The following is a 17,427-nucleotide window of genomic DNA, read 5'->3' as shown; positions in this document are numbered from 1 at the left end:
TTCGTTTGGCTCCATTCATTTCTTCCCTTCCTCGTCTCCTTCGCCTTCGCCTTCGGAATCCGACGATGCTGCCTCCTCTCCTACCATCTATGTATGTAGGTCAATTATAAATCTACAACTTCCTTCCATGGACAAGGTGTTCTTTTTCTAGTCGTATTTTACTTTTGCCTATACAAGCCAACCCTATCCGAGGATGGCATGGTACCCTTTCCTTTTCAACAGTATAACCATGAAGTACAGTAAGAATGGTTGTGTCCCAATCATTACTGGTAGTGCCATCAGAGTCCCTAGGGGTTTGATCCCGTGTTGATCGGTGATGAGCAGTTGAAATGTAGATGGCCATAGCGTAGGTTGGCCGAGCTTCTTCCATGTATCTTCTGGTAGTAGATTCACTCTTGACTCTACATCTACGATTGTGTCTGTGAGGATAGTTCCTAGAATACCCATCTCTACTACTGCTGAGTATCTTCCTGTGGTGAGCGCAAGTAGCATTGGCTCCACTGTGGTCATTCCATTTGCACCTTGTGTTCTTCTCCTGGCTCTTCTGTAGCCTTCAGGAATGGTGTCATATTCAAGATTGTAGTCCGTAACTGAGGCATTGTAAGGTGGTCATTCAGCTCCATGGGAACCTTGACCTGCATTACTTGTCGTATGATATTTTCTTCTGCCAGGTTCCTCCTTGAGGTGCCAGCAGTGACCTTCGATTGCGATCTTTCAACCTCCATTCCTTTTTCTAATTTTGCTCGCGTTTGCTGCAACCTTTTCTTTTCCTCTTCCGAATCTGGATACATTTTCACTTGCACACAAATGATGATAAAAACCTCAATTATCTAGGCATTTTTAGCAAAAACGTGATTCCAAAAAAAGACATGAAACAAAAACGTTTTGGCTTCTAAAGTTGAAAATGTGTATCACAATGCAATGACAAACACTTAAAATGCCAAATTGATTCCTCTTTGGGCAAAAAACATGAGCCAAAAATGGTATTTTTTGAAGATTTTTCCAAAAAAATTCTCTTCGAGGGAGTTTGGAAGAACATTTTTTAGCAAAATAAATCCATTTTTTATGTTAGAAAATCCATTACCAAGCAAAAACGACCCTATTGGAAAAAATCTCATGCAAAACCATCAAGTAAATCTCTCACAATCTCCAAAATTGGGTTCTTGGAGGGCAAAGACATGTTCTTCAAAATCGGACTTTTTGGAGGTCATTGCACATATTAAAACATGTTTTTGGTTAAAATTGGACCTTTTTGGGTCAATTGCATGTTTTAAAGTGTGTGTCATCAAAATCAAACCTTTTGAGTGCTATTACATATTTTAAAATGTGCAAGTCATCAAAATCGCACCTTTTGGGTGCTATTACACATTTTAAGTTGCATCTCATTTTTTAGATGCAAAGATATGAAAACTTCACTTTGGATGCAATTACATCAAAAAGGTCCACTTACATGATAACCTTTTGATGTAATGACATCAAAAAGGTTCACTTTTGATAACAAGTTGAACTTTATATGTAAAGACATATAAAATGTCCACTTTTGATGGATTTTACATATAATTACATATAAAAGATCCACTTTTAATAACTTAAAACCATTTATTCAATTTAATTTCATAGAAATGTTTTTGAAATTAAAAGCGACCAAAAACAAGGGGGTCGGCCCTTAACAATCAAAAGGTTGGTAACCAGCACATTACTAGCCAGTAACAAAAACAGACAAATAAAACAGGAGTACCAACAGGCAAAGACTTATACCATAAACCAGAAAGCTAGAACCAGAAAGGAAACAACCTAGCTACTAACCACATAGTCCATAAAGGCACCCGGGCCTAAGAAAATCTTAAATACAGCTGATTACTAGCAAAACCATAACTGCCATAAAAGTATATGAAGTCTTTCGATCCTTAGATCCCCATAACTGAACAGAACTAAAAAAGACTTAGATTTCCTTTTTCCTTTTTCCCCTTGCATGAAGTAGAATCTGGGCCCAGTCATCGGCAAGAAACTTGAAGAGTAATTTGTTGTCCTCCGTGTCCAAGCCAGCTTCCTCCTTCTCCTGTGCCAGCAATTGGAGGGTAGTAGTAGCAGCATGAGTAACTTTAAGTCCAAACTTGGAGAAGGTGAAAAACCCCTCCTCCAAAGCTTTGACCCTTTCCTCCAAGTTCATGTAATGCTCCTCCACTGCCTCGGTCTCCTATTTATGCTCCTCGACCTTCTTTGTAGCAACCTCCTTCATTTTCTGTCCCTATGGTTTATCCTGCAGCACCTGTGGGTTAGAGATCTTCGAATTTTCCTTAACAGGGGAAGAAATGGTAATTGGGGAATTATCCTTTTTGCTCATTTCATCACAAAAAGTAATAGGTTTAAGAGAGAAGCTGGCTGAAACATGGGTTGTCTTTGTATTCCTTTCTTCGCCGTCCGACACTTGAGTTTGAGTATCATCCATCAAAATGTTCCCAGAATTGAAACTTTTTCCCCCTCCTCATTATCTTCATCCTTTTTGGAGTTGGAAATATTTTCCTCCTCCCTTCTGTCACTGTTATTGCCTGGGCTATCTTCTTCAACTTCCTCAACAGGGTATCTGATGGACTTCTGCTTAACCCTAGCCTGGGACTGAGCTAACCTACCAGACCTTCTTCTTGCTTTTCCCCCAATATCCTCACCAAAATCCTCTCCAACAACCTCAACAATAGAAATGTTACAAGATTAGATATAAACAATATTAATATATCATATTAAAAATACAATACATAAATATCATTTAAAAAGTAACATTTAAATGAGCATTTGATTTTAAATTAAAAAATTAAACTGAAATTATATAGTTATATAGTCACTTTAAGTGAAAAATTAAAAAGTAACTCTGAAACTTAAAATTATAACATAAAGTGCACTATAGTCACTTCAAGTTAAAAATTAAAAGATAAAGTAACTTAAAAACATAACAAAAAGTGAATTTAAGTTATATTTATCAAAAAGTGAAAGTCGAATTAGAAATATAACATCATATTTTTAATTTGTGTTGTTGCATCAAAAAGGTCCACTTTTGGAGCACTAAAACGACAATAACTTTTGACTGACAATTCTGATTGAGCTCTAGGTTAGACTGAATCGAAGGGAAGACTGAAAGCCATGACATGAGCATAACCAAATGACTAAAAACCAACAAACGCAAGTTCAAAAGCAAAGAAAAGGACAATGAAGACCTCAAAAATCAAGCAAAGGCTCAACAGAAAGCAAAACGAAAAAGACTTGACGAAAGCCTTTAGTAAAATGATTCATTATATCAATTAATACTGATTGGTTGATCAATAGTAACCAATTAAATAATGAACTAAACTCAGAAAAATGCGAAACTAATTTGAAAAAGTTTCATACTGTTACCTACATTTTGTGGTGACAAAATGCAGGATGACACCTTCGTAGTGCAGTCTCTAGCGAAATGTCCCCAGAGGTTGCACGCACGGCATTGTATCATTGGCCATCCACTCGAATTGTACTATATCCGGCTTCAGCCCCCGTTATTGTTATTATTATTATTGTTATTGCCTTGTCCGCATCGATTGTTGTTACAATATCCTCCTAAGGTTACGTCGTTGTTCATGTTCATTTCTACTCCCAAGGTGGATGCTTCTTGCGTTAAAAGTGCCTATTGGTGTCCCTTAGTTTTCATATTGTGCGGTTATATGCATCCACATATGATGCTAGGGGTACAATTTTCATCTTTTTCCGTAGTGATGGTCGTAACCCTTCGACCAACCACCTTTTCTTCAACCCGTCCGCTGGTTGGCTTTCCATTTTTCCTACGAGCTCCTTTAGCCTCCTAGCATACACGTAGACTATTTCATTCTTGCTTTGCTTGGTACTGTAGATTTTTGCTACTATCGCGTTATCATCTCCGAGTAGTCGAAACTCTAATATGAATTCTTTCTTGACTTCTAGCCATGCAGTTAACTTCTTCGGATCGGTGTCTAAAAACCAATCAATCGCTACACCTTGTAGGGTCGCCGAAAACTGTCAGACCCAATCATCCTGGTCGGTTACACCATTTGCCATCCAAATTGTTTTACAGTGTCTGACTGGATGAATTTCGACATTTTTTCCTTCGGTCCTACCATTGTTAATTTCTTCTAAATCTATGGTACTTGCTACACACCCGTGCTTTTCTAAGTACTTGCGTTGCTCTGCACAACCACGCTACTTTAGACAACTGCCTTACTCTGTACAACCACGTTATTCGGTGTAAAGAGATCTTCTCCAAGCGAAGTTGTTCTATTCTCTACTTGTATCCGTTCGTCAAGTGTATCGAGAACGAAGAGCTCACCCCACGCTCATGCTCCTTCGATACCTCGAGCCATACGGGTTCCTTCCCTTCCATTCGGATTCTCTACCATTGGCATATACAAGTTTAGGAACTCCTCCATTGTCTCTTCTACCAAATTCAATCTATGGCAGGTTTCTTAAAGTAAGTCCTCGACACTCCTCGGTCTGCTAGGTGAATGCGCTCTCTCTATCCGGGCTCCTTCACCACTTTAGTACCTGTCAATGAGTTGCTAAAACTTTTGTTTGCGCCCCGCCTGTTGTGTGAGTATTAATGCTTCCCATGTTGTGCATATCTCATCCTTGTCTTTTATTTTATTCCTATCCTTATTAAGAAAATTTGGCATTAATCTTCATAACACCTCTTTGTACCAGGTTCTACTGCCACACAGACACAGGTGGAGGACGGTCACCCAACACAGATTGATGAGATACCACACTTCTCGACGAATAGCACTACATAATGGATGGTAGAAGCAGTAAAGAAGGTTATGGGTACTTAGCAGCCTACAATGGGGCCAGAGACAGCAATGGGAGAGGATGTTGAGACATTTCTAGTTGACATAATGACTTGGGCTTGCCAAGTGGTGGTCTCTAAGAAAAATCATGCTTTGGATTCAATAGTACAGGAGCTGGAGCACGTCATATCCTTCATGAGAGTAGGGTATGCAGTTGCCTTTTCAGTCTAGTTTGAGGAGCATGGGTGGCCTAGAGTAGAGACTTTGGAGATGCACCAAGATTGGGCCACCACCAGAGAGCCGGTTGTGGAGAGTCTCATAAAGACTCTGACTCGTGAGGTAGTCCAGATATATTATGATGCTTATTATGCTCTTCGGAGGAGCCAGGCAAACCAGGTAGTGGCAGAGAGGGCTTAGGAGAAATCAGCTACCAAGTTAGCAGCAATAAAAGCGAAGAAAAAACAAAGTTGTACTTACCGTACGGCGGGCCAGCATCAGTGAGAAAGAGCGCATGTATATACCATACAATTTAGGGAAAAGATCACAAACTCACTAGGGAGGCCATACGGTCGTACGGCAATAAGAAAAGCTTAGTGGTGAAGCAAGGTTTAGATACCGTACGGTAAGAATAGACAAGAGTTTTCAAACCGTACGGCCAAATCGACTACTACAGGATTTGCAAGACAAGCTACCATACGGTCTTAGAAGCAAATAGAGAGAATACCGTACAGTCATGAAGAGAAGATAAGTATCGTACAGATGTAGAAGAAGTTGTGTTGCCCACCATTCAGACTAGTAAAGGAAATAAAAAGGAAACGACGTCATTGTAGTATAGTGGTGAGTATTCCCGCCTATCACATGGGTGACCTGGGTTCAATCCCCGGCGACAGTGCCAAATGTTTACCATACAAGGTAAATGGATACTTATCACATTAATAGATTAGAATGTAACACAGAACAAATACTTTATTCATATAAGCACATATGCAATTCCAATTACAATGATGATCCATAAGTCCATTCGGACGATGTACATATACTTCCTGAAGGGGTGACTCAACCATCATGTGACCTTTCAGATACCAACTCTACCCATTGACTACAATATGATCTTTACCGAAAACATTGGGGACAAGGGGATAGGCAAACGTTGGGACAGGCTTCTAGGACAGGGGGATGAAGTGCCTAAGATTGGGGATGCCAAGGGACGGTGTATACTATACATATAGTACATGAAATGCTAGTTATGAAAAGATGTATAAGAAGTAAAATAGCAAATTGTAAAAAATTAAATACTTGAACATTTAACAATGAACATTGAATATCAATAGAATCTTACAATACTAAATAAAATTTCAATTTGACAACTAAAGTTTTCAAATTGGTGGATTGAAGATTTGTATTATATCAAAAAAATCATAAAGATGATTACAATGAGTAGCACGATATTAAAACAAGTACAAACTGTTAAAATGCAGTGAAGGGAGGCCTCTAACCATCCCTCAAGGAAAACTCCTCTTGATCACTAGAACTCAGTGAAGTGGGTATAAAAACATCAATTTGATTCAATGCAATTTCCCCATCAATTTCTTGTTTCAAGATATCAGTTTCTGGATTAAATTGTATCAGTTTCTGCATCAACATTTCAGATCACATTCCATGGTCCATCATCAAGGTGAAGAGATTCAAAAGGAACCAGTGTGATCTTGATGATAGATCATGGAGTGATCTGAAATGTTGATGTGAAAACTAGCACACAATTTAATCTAAAAACCGTTAAATCTTGATATTATGGATTGTAAAACTTTGTTGTCTTCGAATTTCTTCTTTTGTTATTAAATTCAAAAGCAGGGGTTTGGGGGTGGCAGCCGCCAATGGGGTTATGGGACAACTTCAAGCTCATTTTCCCTCTTGCCTAGCCTTTGGATTCTTCACTTTTAAAGCATTTTTCTCCCAAAATCAGCATGTTCGAACTCCCTTGGAAACGCAACATTTTTACTAAACAAAAAATCAATAAATTTTACTAAACAATAACTAACATAATAGAAATGTCATAGTAGCAGCGTCCAAACAATATCATGACAACAATAGACTGATTTCCTTAGCAATGACCAACTCCAATGTTCTTATGTAGATTGCTTTCCTCCACAGTTACTAGATCTAGTATTTGAAAAGTAGTAGTTGCAGATACCTTCACTTGATGGTCCATTGTTGGCATTTCTTTGTATGTCTAGGATTTTCGCATTTGAGCAGAGGTACTTGTGGGTTTTATTTGAAAGGTGTGATCTTCCATTTTTCTTTTATCCTGGCTTAGATAATAATCCCCTATGAAAACCCCTCTTTCTGGTTTTTGGATTGAAGATTATACCTATGATTCTTCTTATTTGGCTTTTTCCTTCCAAAGCCTAGTTATAGTCAAACATGATGTCCATGCCAATGACTGGATCAACAGGAAAAAAGTATAGTTTGGTATTCCCCACCCTATCATAAGAACAAAGTCTAGAGGTTTACCCATATTCTAAGGGCAGTCCATATTTTCTATAACATAGACCCTTATTGAACCATCGAGGAGTATATTTTCAATTTTTAACAGCCTAAATGTTGATATAAACAGTCTACAGGTATATTTTCTAATGCAGCATTTGTTCTGCTTCAAAAAGAGAACTTATAGTACCCATCATACAACAATGAGACCCCACCTACCTCATTTTAGTGTTATGGTACTTTCAAGTACAGTACTCATTTACATTAAAGCTCTGTTGTTTGTCTTTGTACATCCTTTTATGTGTTCATGTCATAATTCCATCATGCTGATCAGATTTCTTGTCCTCATTTCCTTTGGTTGCCTTCCTACAGCTCACCTTCTTTTAACTCTTGTTAGTTGAGAAGTGACTGTATCTTTAAGTTGAAAACGTATACAAAAATTACTTGGAACTTATTGCAACTCAGGCCCTAGCATCACCCTTTCACATTTTGGCTATGTATATTGAGCAACTAGTCATCCTTTGCACACTCCCATCCACTGAGACATTTAGGTAACCATTAACAGTGCTCTCTAGTTTTCTAGCAATGAAGTCTATATTAAGGATATATACAAGACAATCTTACACACCACTTAGTGAAAATAGACCTCTTACTCATTGCACTAGAACTCTTCCTTGTGTCTTTGTCCATAACTTCTTCATGTGCCCTAATCAGCATCAAGAAAAAATCTTGAAGTTTTCATCTTCAACTTGTTTATTAGTCAGTCTTATAACTAAAGTGATTCACCTGTCTGTTGTTGAGAGTAGGCAATTCTAACATAAACTATATTAGCTCTTCTAGACACCTTGTTTATATGATTCGGACTTAAAGACTAGATAACAAAAGATTTTATGATAATCAAGGATGACTTAACATTTTGGGAATTTTGCAAGAGCATCAAATTATAGTCATCACTGTCTCCAACAATTGGAGGTCTCTTTTAACTCTTGAATGCCTTACAAGTTGACCTAACCTGCTTCTTGGCTGCCTACTTCACATAAGCATAGTAATCTTAAGCTTGTCGTTCGTATTCCTAAGGAGGGGGAAATATACGAGCTCTAGTTTGGCATTTTTTCTTTTAAGAGATTAAATGACATGCATTTAGGCCCCGCAGAAGATGAATCAAATCCATTTGCATGCACCTTAATTTGGCCATTTCTTGTTTAAAGAGCCGGGTGGTTATGATATTAGAAAGGTAATGACTACATACATACAAAATGCTACTACAGCACCACCTTCTGGGTTCCCTTGCTCGAGAACTGCATTTCCCTCAGCAGAAGCAACATCAGGGGAGCTTTTGTCTTCCATTCTGTTAGAAAGGATTATACTTTGCCTTGTATTATGTTAGATGATTTGGCAACATTGTTTATGACGGACTTCCCCTACAAAGCCCCCTGACTTATGTGGGTTATGCTGAAGTCCACTGCGTGAATGAAAAACCAGGTTCCATGATGAAGATCGTTGCTAGTTTAAAAATGGCATTAGCCTTCTCCATGCAGGTTTTATTTGAGGTATTCGGTTCCAGCCTCATCTGTGTACTTGTGTCTGAAAACAACCAACTTCCCTTTTACTTGGCAAGGATTGTCAGTGCTGCTGTTACACAAGTTGTCTCCTCCAGCATGTATGACAATAGTTGCTTCATTTTCATGCCTTAACATTGTCACTCGCTACATTCACAAAAAATCTTTGCAGGGTACCCGTGTTCCAGGGTGCATCATTTGACACAATATTATAGTTGGGCTGTGATGCAGGAGCATCCAGAGGAATAAGGGCAATCCAGTGTCACCCAAAAAAATGTACTTAGACTTAGTTTCTGTTTTATGTCTTTACATTTTTGGATACCCATTTGGCTTAAATAAAGGTTCCAACTCTCATAGTTCAACTATCAGTGCATTTGAAAATCCCGAAAAAATAGGAGCATGCAATTTGACCATCATTTTGGTGACCTAGAAGGTGCGACTTGGCCAGATGAATGTAATTGAGATTTAGAGCATTCCAGAAAAAGAATCAAGTCAAAAGGCCCCACGGTTTGAAAGTTATTGCAGTTTTTCGGGTTTTGGAGACCTAAGAATGCTTCAAAGTCAAGTTTGGGGCATTAAATGACCGCGAAAAGGGCCAAAAAATGGGGGACGAACAAAGCTTGTCCATAGAGCTATAGAGCGCTTCGAGAGCTTTCCGAAAATGTAAACGGTTCGTCAATCGGAGCTACGGTTCAAAAGTTATGCCTCCCGGAAGTTCGGCTACCGTTTCTGGATTCTTCTAGATTTGCACCGACTTCTAACGCAGCTTCTGGAACCTTCTATTTTGTCGGTGGATGCCTACTAGCACTTTCTAGAATGTACTCCTAGTCCTTAACCCTCCGGGGTCTATTTAAGGAGATTTCTGGCATTGTAAAAGGCAGTTCGGATTGGAGCTTGAGAGGAGGTGCTAAAAGGAGAAATATTCTCTAGAGTTATGCTATTGTAAGCCCGTAGGGCATGTTTTGAAGTTTATTTTCTCTGCACTGTTTGTACTAGCTTTTTTTCTCAGTTAATATAATTCCCCTTTTCTATTGTGTCTATTCTGTTGTTGAGTTGTGTCCCCATCAAGTGGTATCAAAGCCGGTTTTCCTGAGTGTGTAGACAGAGCGCCGACTGTGAGGCAGTTTGCACCAGGACTGTGTGGTTGTGGGTTCGAGTTAGAAGATGCCTCCACGAAGAGAGCGTGGCGGAAGGGCCAGAGCTATTGATCCTGAGAAGGTTAGAGCCCTCCAGAGACAAGTACAAGCATTGCAAGAGGAGCTTCGTAGAGGAGCAAATATTGCCGCAGATGACAATAGTGAGGATGACAATGAAGAGGAAGTAATGGAAGTTGACGGGGAAGTTCTGAATCCTGTAGAGGAAAGGCTTTTTAGGGCCATTACTAGGTTTGGGAAAAGACCTACAATTGAAGTGGGTATATTTTCGGGAAATTTGAAACCAGATGAGTTGATCGATTGGATCAATGAACTGGAAGAATACTTTGAGTATGAGGATATAAGGGACCCAGATAGGGTTAAGTTTGCAAAGGCCAAACTGAAAGGCCATGCCAAAATCTGGTGGCAAGAGGTTCAACTGGAAAGACTTGGAAGAGGAAAGGAGAAGATCACAAGATGGGATCGCATGGTGGACAAATTAAAGAAGCAGTTCATTCCTGTGGACTACGAGCTTGATCTGTTTAAGAAGATGCATGGGTTAAAGCAAGCAGGAAGATCAATCCAAGAATATACAGAGGAGTTTTACCGACTCCTGATTAGAACGGGGCATGCAGAAGCAAATAAGGAGAAGGTTGCTCGTTATATCAGTGGGTTACGACCTAGCATCCAGGAGGAATTAAGTCTGGTAAGAATGACCAGCGTTGAAGAAGCATACCAGTTTGCCCTACGAGTTGAAGAGAAGCTGAGTAAAAGGTTTGAAGGAAGACAAAGAGGGCGCGGTCAAGGAGGAAGGGGAAGCGGTAGATCATCTGGAGGCCGCAATGAAACTCAAAAGAAAAATGAAGATGAGGGTACTAGCAGGAACCAGAGGAATGAGGGTTTCAACCGCTCCCGTGATCAAGACTTTGGAAATCAAAGAGGAAGAGGTAGAGGACGTGGGCAAGGAAGAGGAGGCTTCCATGGTACCTGTTTCCATTGCAATGAAGAAGGTCATCGTGCCTTTGAGTGCCCTCAAAGACAAGGAAGGACAGATAGGAGAGCTGAGGGCCAAGCTAGGGTTGCTCATGTGGATGAGGATGCACAATCATCACATTCAGAGGATGCAGAAAGAGGAGAGGCCTTGGTAAATGAAAGAGTCCTACTAAGTGGTGAGAATGAACCAGGGCAATGGAGGAGTTTGTTCCATACCAGATGCAAGTGTGAGGATAAATGTTGTGATGTGATCATTGATGGTGGTAGCACTGATAACCTGGTATCAGAAGAGATGGTCTCTAAGCTGAAGCTCAAGAGGGAGAAACATCCCCAGCCCTATCGGATTTCTTGGGTAAAAGATGATCATAAGGTCCTGGTAAGTGAACAATGTTTAGTAAAATTCAAAATTGGGAGTTACCATGATGAAGTTCTCTGTGATGTTATTTCGATGGATGTTTGCCATCTATTGTTGGGTAGACCATGGCAGTTCGATAGACATGCAATACATGATGGACATGCAAACACATACTCTCTGACAAAGGATAGAGTTCGCCACAAATTGAAGCCCATGAAAAAGGAAGGTGAAAAGGTATGTGGCAGTGCTAGGATTTGTCTTGTTGAAGGAAGGAAGTTTTTAGATGGCATGAAACATCAGCGTATGTGCTATGCTTTGATTCCTAGGAAAGATAAAGAAGGTAGTAGTGAAATACCATTTGAAGTTTCAGATTTACTAGGAGAATTTGGAGATATTATCTCTGATAATGTTCCAGATGGATTGCCACCAGTAAGGCAAATCAGTCATCAAATAGATCTGATTCCAGGAGCTAGTTTGCCTAACAAGGTTGCTCACAAGATGACTCCTACTGAAACAGAGGAGCTAAATAGACTGGTTCAGGAGCTGTTGAGGAAGGGCTTGATTCGAGAGAGCCTGAGTCCATGTGCAGTACCTGCAGTACTTGCACCAAAGAAGGATGGAGAGTGGAGGATGTGTACAGATTCTCGAGCTATAAATAGGATAACCATCAAGTACCGGTTTCCTTTACCAAGGATGGATGATCTTATGGACTGCTTGAGCGGAGCTCAGTACTTCACAAAGATAGATCTGAAGAGTGGCTATCATTAGATACGGATTCGAGAAGGAGATGAGTGGAAAACAGCCTTCAAGACCAAGGAGGGTCTTTATGAGTGGTTAGTCATGCCCTTTGGATTGACGAACGCCCCAAGCACCTTCATGCGGCTCATGAATGAGGTACTTAAGAAGTTCTTGGGAAAATTTGTTATTGTCTATTTGGATGATATTTTAATTTTCAGCAAGACTTTGGAAGAACATTTACTACATATTCGTAGTGTCCTTGAAAGGCTAAGGGAAGAGAAACTGTTAATTAATCTAAAGAAGTGTGTCTTTGCAAAAAGGGAGTTAGTCTATTTGGGATTTGTTATATCACCTGAAGGTCTCAAAATGGATCCAGAGAAGGTAAAAGCCATCTTGGAATGGCCTACTCCAAGGTCTGCTACTGAGGTAAGATCATTTCATGGTCTGGTTAGTTTTTACAGGAAGTTTATTAAGAATTTCAGTGGCATATGTGCACCTCTAACTGATACAATAAGAGGGGATAGAAAAGAGTTCAAATGGACTGCAGCAGCTGCGAGAAGTTTTGAATTGCTGAAGAAGAAGGTGACTGAACAGCCTGTGTTGGCACTTCCAGATTTTAAAAAAGTATTCCAGGTGGATTGTGATGCTAGTGGTAGCGCTATTGGGGCTGTACTAAGCCAAGAAGGTAGTCCTATTGCATATTTTAGTGAAAAATTGAATGATGCAAAGAAGAAGTATTCTGTTTATGATCAAGAGTTCTATGCGATAGTTCAGGCCTTAAAGAAATGGAGGCATTATTTATTGCCAAAGGAATTTGTTTTGTATACTGATCATCAAGCATTACAGTACCTAAATAGCCAAGGTAAATTGAATCAGAGGCATATGAAGTGGGTAGAATTCTTGCAGAGTTATACATTTGTGTTGAAGCATAGAAGTGGAAAATCTAACAGGGTTGCAGATGCATTAAGTAGGAGACAGCTATTGCTTACAACAATGCAGGTTGAAGTAGTTGGGTTTGATGAACTCAAGAATTTGTACCCCGAGGATCCTGATTTTGCTAAAGCATGGAAAGCTTGTAAAGAACCTGTTGCTGTAGATAGAACCAAGTGGTTAGACTATTTGATTCAGGATGGCATGTTGTTCAAAGGTAGTCAATTGTGCATTCCAAGGAGTTCCATGAGGGAAAATCTGATTAAGGAGAAACACAGTGGAGGGATGGCAGGACATTTTGGTCGGGATAAGACCATTGCCATTCTTAGAGAACATTATTTTTGGCCTCAAATTACACAAGATGTGAAGAAGTTTGTACAGAGTTGCCAGGTTTGTCAAGTTGCCAAGGGGTTTAGTCAAAATACTGGCCTATATCAGCCATTGCCTGTTCCATCAAGGCCATGGGAGGACATAAGTATGGATTTTGTTCTTGGATTGCCAAGGACACAAAGGGGTAATGACTCAGTATTCGTGGTGGTTGATAGGTTCTCCAAAATGACACATTTCATTCCATGCCACAAAACTCATGATGCTGTCCATATTGCAGACTTGTTTTTCAAAGAGGTGGTAAGACTACATGGTCTTCCAAGGAGTATAGTTTCTGACCGAGATACTAAATTTGTGGGGTATTTCTGGAGGACATTGTGGAAGAAGTTGAGAACAGACTTGAAATTCAGTTCCACGCATCACCCACAGACTGATGGCCAAACAGAAGTGGTAAATAGAAGTCTGGGCAATTTGCTGAGATGTTTAGTTGGAGATAAGCCCAAGGGATGGGATTTGATTCTACCACAGGCAGAGTTTGCTTATAATAACTCTGTAAATAGGAGTACTGGAAAATCACCATTTCAAATTGTATATGGAAATAGCCCCTAGACTGCACCAGAATTGAGGAAGATAGAACAAGGGGAGAGAACAAGTGCTGAAGCTGAGGAATTTGCTGAACACATCAAGCGTCTACATGAGGAGGTTCAAGCACACATTATCAAGATGAATCAAGAGTATAAAGCTAGGGCTGATCAAAGGAGAAGACATAAGGAATTCCAAGTAGGGGATCTTGTCATGGTGCACTTACGAAAAGAAAGATTTCCAGTTGGTACTTACAACAAGCTGAAAATGAAGAAATTTGGCCCCTGCAAAGTTTTGAAGAAACATAACTCAGGAAATGCATATGAGGTGGAGCTGTCAGATGGTATTCACATTTCTCCCATTTTCAACATTGCAGATTTGACAGAGTATCATGATGATGGTGCAGATGAGGAGCTGGTTTTAGAGCCATGCCCAATTCCTGCTTCTAAGAAGGAGGAGATAGAAGACATTCTAGATCATCGTGTGGGTAGGAGTACCAGAAACAGGCAGTATGAAGAGTATTTGGTCAAATGGAAAGGACGACCGATCGAAGGCTCAACTTGGATTTCAGCAGCTGAGGTTTCCCATTTGGGATTTCCTCTACCATCCATAAAGTGACAGGGTCACTTTTCAATCTACCCTGGGTGTCTGATGCAGGAGCATCCAGAGGTATAAGGGCAATCCTGTGTCACCTAAAAAAATGTACTTAGACTTAGTTTATGTTTTATGTTTTTACATTTTTGGATACCCATTTGGCTCGAATAAAGGTTCCAACTCTCATAGTTCAACTATCAGTGCATTTGAAAATTCCGAAAAAATAGGAGCATGCAATTTGACCATCATTTTGGTGACCTAGAAGGTGTGACTTGGCTAGATGAATGTAATTGAGATTTAGAGCATTCCAGAAAAAGAATCAGGTCAAAAGGCCCCACGGTTTGAAAGTTATTGCAGTTTTTCGGGTTTTGGAGACCTCCTAAGAATGCTTCAAAGTCAAGTTTGGGGCATTAAATGACCGCAAAAAGGGCCGAAAAATGGGGGACGAGCAAAGCTGGTCCATAGGGCTATAGAGCGCTTCGAGAGCTTTCTGAAAATGTAAACGGTTCGTCAATCGGAGCTACGGTTCAAAAGTTATGCCTCCCAGAAGTTCGGCTACCGTTTCTGGATTCTTCTAGATTTGCACCAACTTCTAACGCAGCTTCTGGAACCTTCTATTTTGTCGGTGGATGCCTACTAGCACTTTCTAGAATGTACTCCTAGTCCTTAACCCTCCGGGGTCTATTTAAGGAGATTTCTGGCATTGTAAAAGGCAGTTTGGATTGGAGCTTGAGAGGAGGTGCTAAAAGGAGAAATATTCTCCAGAATTATGCTATTGTAAGCCCGTAGGGCATGTTTTGAAGTTTATTTTCTCTGCACTGTTTGTACTAGCTTATTTTCTCAGTTAATATAATTCCCCTTTTCTATTGTGTCCATTCTGTTGTTGGGTTGTGTCCCTATCAGGCTGTGATACCTTATTGAACTTCAATCCAAAGGACCAAGTTATTTACTACTGAAATATTACAGATATTTATCCACTTGCATAGATCAATACGATTAGAAGATTCTGTATGACAATAGTTGCTTCATTTCCATGCCTTAACATTGTCACTCTCCACTTTCACAAAAGATTCTTTGCCCCGTACTTGGTGGTCCAGGGTGCATCTTTTGACAAAATATTATAGTTTTGCTGTGATACCTTAGTGAACTTCAATCCAAAGAACCAAGTTATTTATTACTGAAATGTTACATGTATTTATCCGCTTGCATAGATCAATACGATTAGAACTTTCTGTAACAACTCCAACCTCCAAATGTTATTGATAAATAAAAAAGTTTACCTCTTCTGTAATTGGATATTTAAGGTTTTGTTTAACAAAAATACTTCGCTTTTTATCTTTAATTAAATTGTGCATTTTTATTGTGTAGGGTCATGATGACTCATACTCTAGTAATTTTATTTCTGATGATTGGACTTCTATTTAAGGAGCCTCTGTACAAGTGATAGGAGATATATACAGTTATTGTCAGTCACATAATATACTAAGAACCAAGACTCAAAATATCTACCTAATAAAAAAAATCCTTCATGCACCTAATGAAGGGAAGGGTAACCTAGCGATAGAACATGCTTGATTCGTGAAATTTACTTCCAACACATCAGCATAAATAGGCAGCTCTACCAACTAAATTAATTATTTTTACGTACTGCTGGGAAGTATTATCTGGAGTAAATTTGTCGATACATGCCCAAAACGTTAGTTAGATATTGGTTTTCTGAAATTGAACACAACATGTTATAAAAATATTTAAAAGCACAGAAACTATTAAAAAAACAATTATTAGTCATAATTTTGATTTTAAACTGCTTTGCGAGCCTTATTCTTGGTTACAAAGCATTCTCTCAGTTTTCATTGCCCTCTGCAAATTGTGCAAACTCGATTCTAAAAGGCAAATGACAAGAAACCCCTCTTAATCATATCTGAAATATTTTAATGGGCATATTTCAAATTTTAGTTTCTAGTGAAGCCTTATTTTCGTCAATCTTATTCATAGTGAAGTATAAATACCAGCTGAATCATAGCACAGTATGATTAGTGTTGTTTTCCACGTAATGCCTTCAGAAAATGAAATCAGTATATGCATTGGATTAGTATTTGCCTCTTCTAAATACAATTCACTGGAATTGTCAACAGACACCGCTTGCTGAAGATATCAATTTTGAGGAATTGGGTCATCGTTTTGAATTTACCAGTGGATCCATTAACATGGCCATTATTCGGGCAGCTTCAAAGGTACTGCTCAGATCCGGCTCCCTATCATCTGGGTTTAATTTTTGGTTATGCAATTAAATTGATTAATCAATCTTCTATTGTAGGCTGCACTTCGGGACAAAGAATCATTCTGCATTACAATGAAAGACATGGTGAGAGCTGCTGAGTCAGAGCAAGAACACATGAACGATGAAATCACCGAAATCATGAAACGTGCGTTTCTTTAAGCGGACGTTGTTATTCTTCAAAATGTATGTACAGAAGGCTATCTTTTTGGCCAAAAACATAAAAATCTATTTCAATTGCCTAATGATTGTTCCAGAAACATTCAGGGAAAAAGGAAGAATTATAAATGAAAATTTGGGGTGAAATGTACTAATCACGGAAGTCACAATAGTGGGCTCCACCTTCCAGTACTATTCGACCGATAAAATCCAGATTTTAACGTTGAGGGAATAACATATAAAGAATTTAAAGACCATATATATTGTGGATCCAATTTACAATTCAATTATGGTAATTTTGAAAATGATTATTTGTGTTTGTTTGTAATAAGTCTACATTCTAGGATAACATATAACTTTTATTCCTAAAATAAAACCTCTCTGCCTATTTTTTATTAGATTTTTATAAAATTTTAAGAATTATTAGTATATAAGGCAGACTATATTTTATTAGTTTTTTATAAAATTTTAAGAATTGTTGTTAGGCTAGTACTATTGCATTCACTTTAGAAGA

At 39.0% G+C, this 17,427-nt stretch overlaps 1 protein-coding gene across 4 annotated transcripts in view; it reads left to right on the top strand.

The window, feature by feature from the left end:
* Positions 1 to 17,200, top strand: part of LOC149566500 (uncharacterized) — a 374,068-nt gene extending 356,868 nt beyond the window's left edge. For all 4 annotated transcript variants that reach the window (XM_089819822.1, XM_089819820.1, XM_089819821.1 and 1 more), the window contains exons 21-22: positions 16,612 to 16,710; positions 16,794 to 17,200. In XM_089819822.1, the coding sequence (XP_089675948.1) occupies positions 16,612 to 16,710; positions 16,794 to 16,916 (222 nt within the window). In that variant the 3' untranslated portion in view covers positions 16,917 to 17,200. The remainder of the gene's footprint in view (positions 1 to 16,611; positions 16,711 to 16,793) is intronic.
* Positions 17,201 to 17,427: the final 227 nt, after the last annotated feature.

Source organism: Cupressus sempervirens, chromosome 3 (genome assembly GCF_028749045.1).
Source record: "Cupressus sempervirens isolate cs-2001-9-10 chromosome 3, ASM2874904v1, whole genome shotgun sequence".
Taxonomy (NCBI): Eukaryota; Viridiplantae; Streptophyta; class Pinopsida; order Cupressales; family Cupressaceae; genus Cupressus; species Cupressus sempervirens.
The sequence above is the reverse complement of the archived record's forward strand: the minus strand, read 5'-3'. Positions and strand labels throughout refer to the sequence as shown.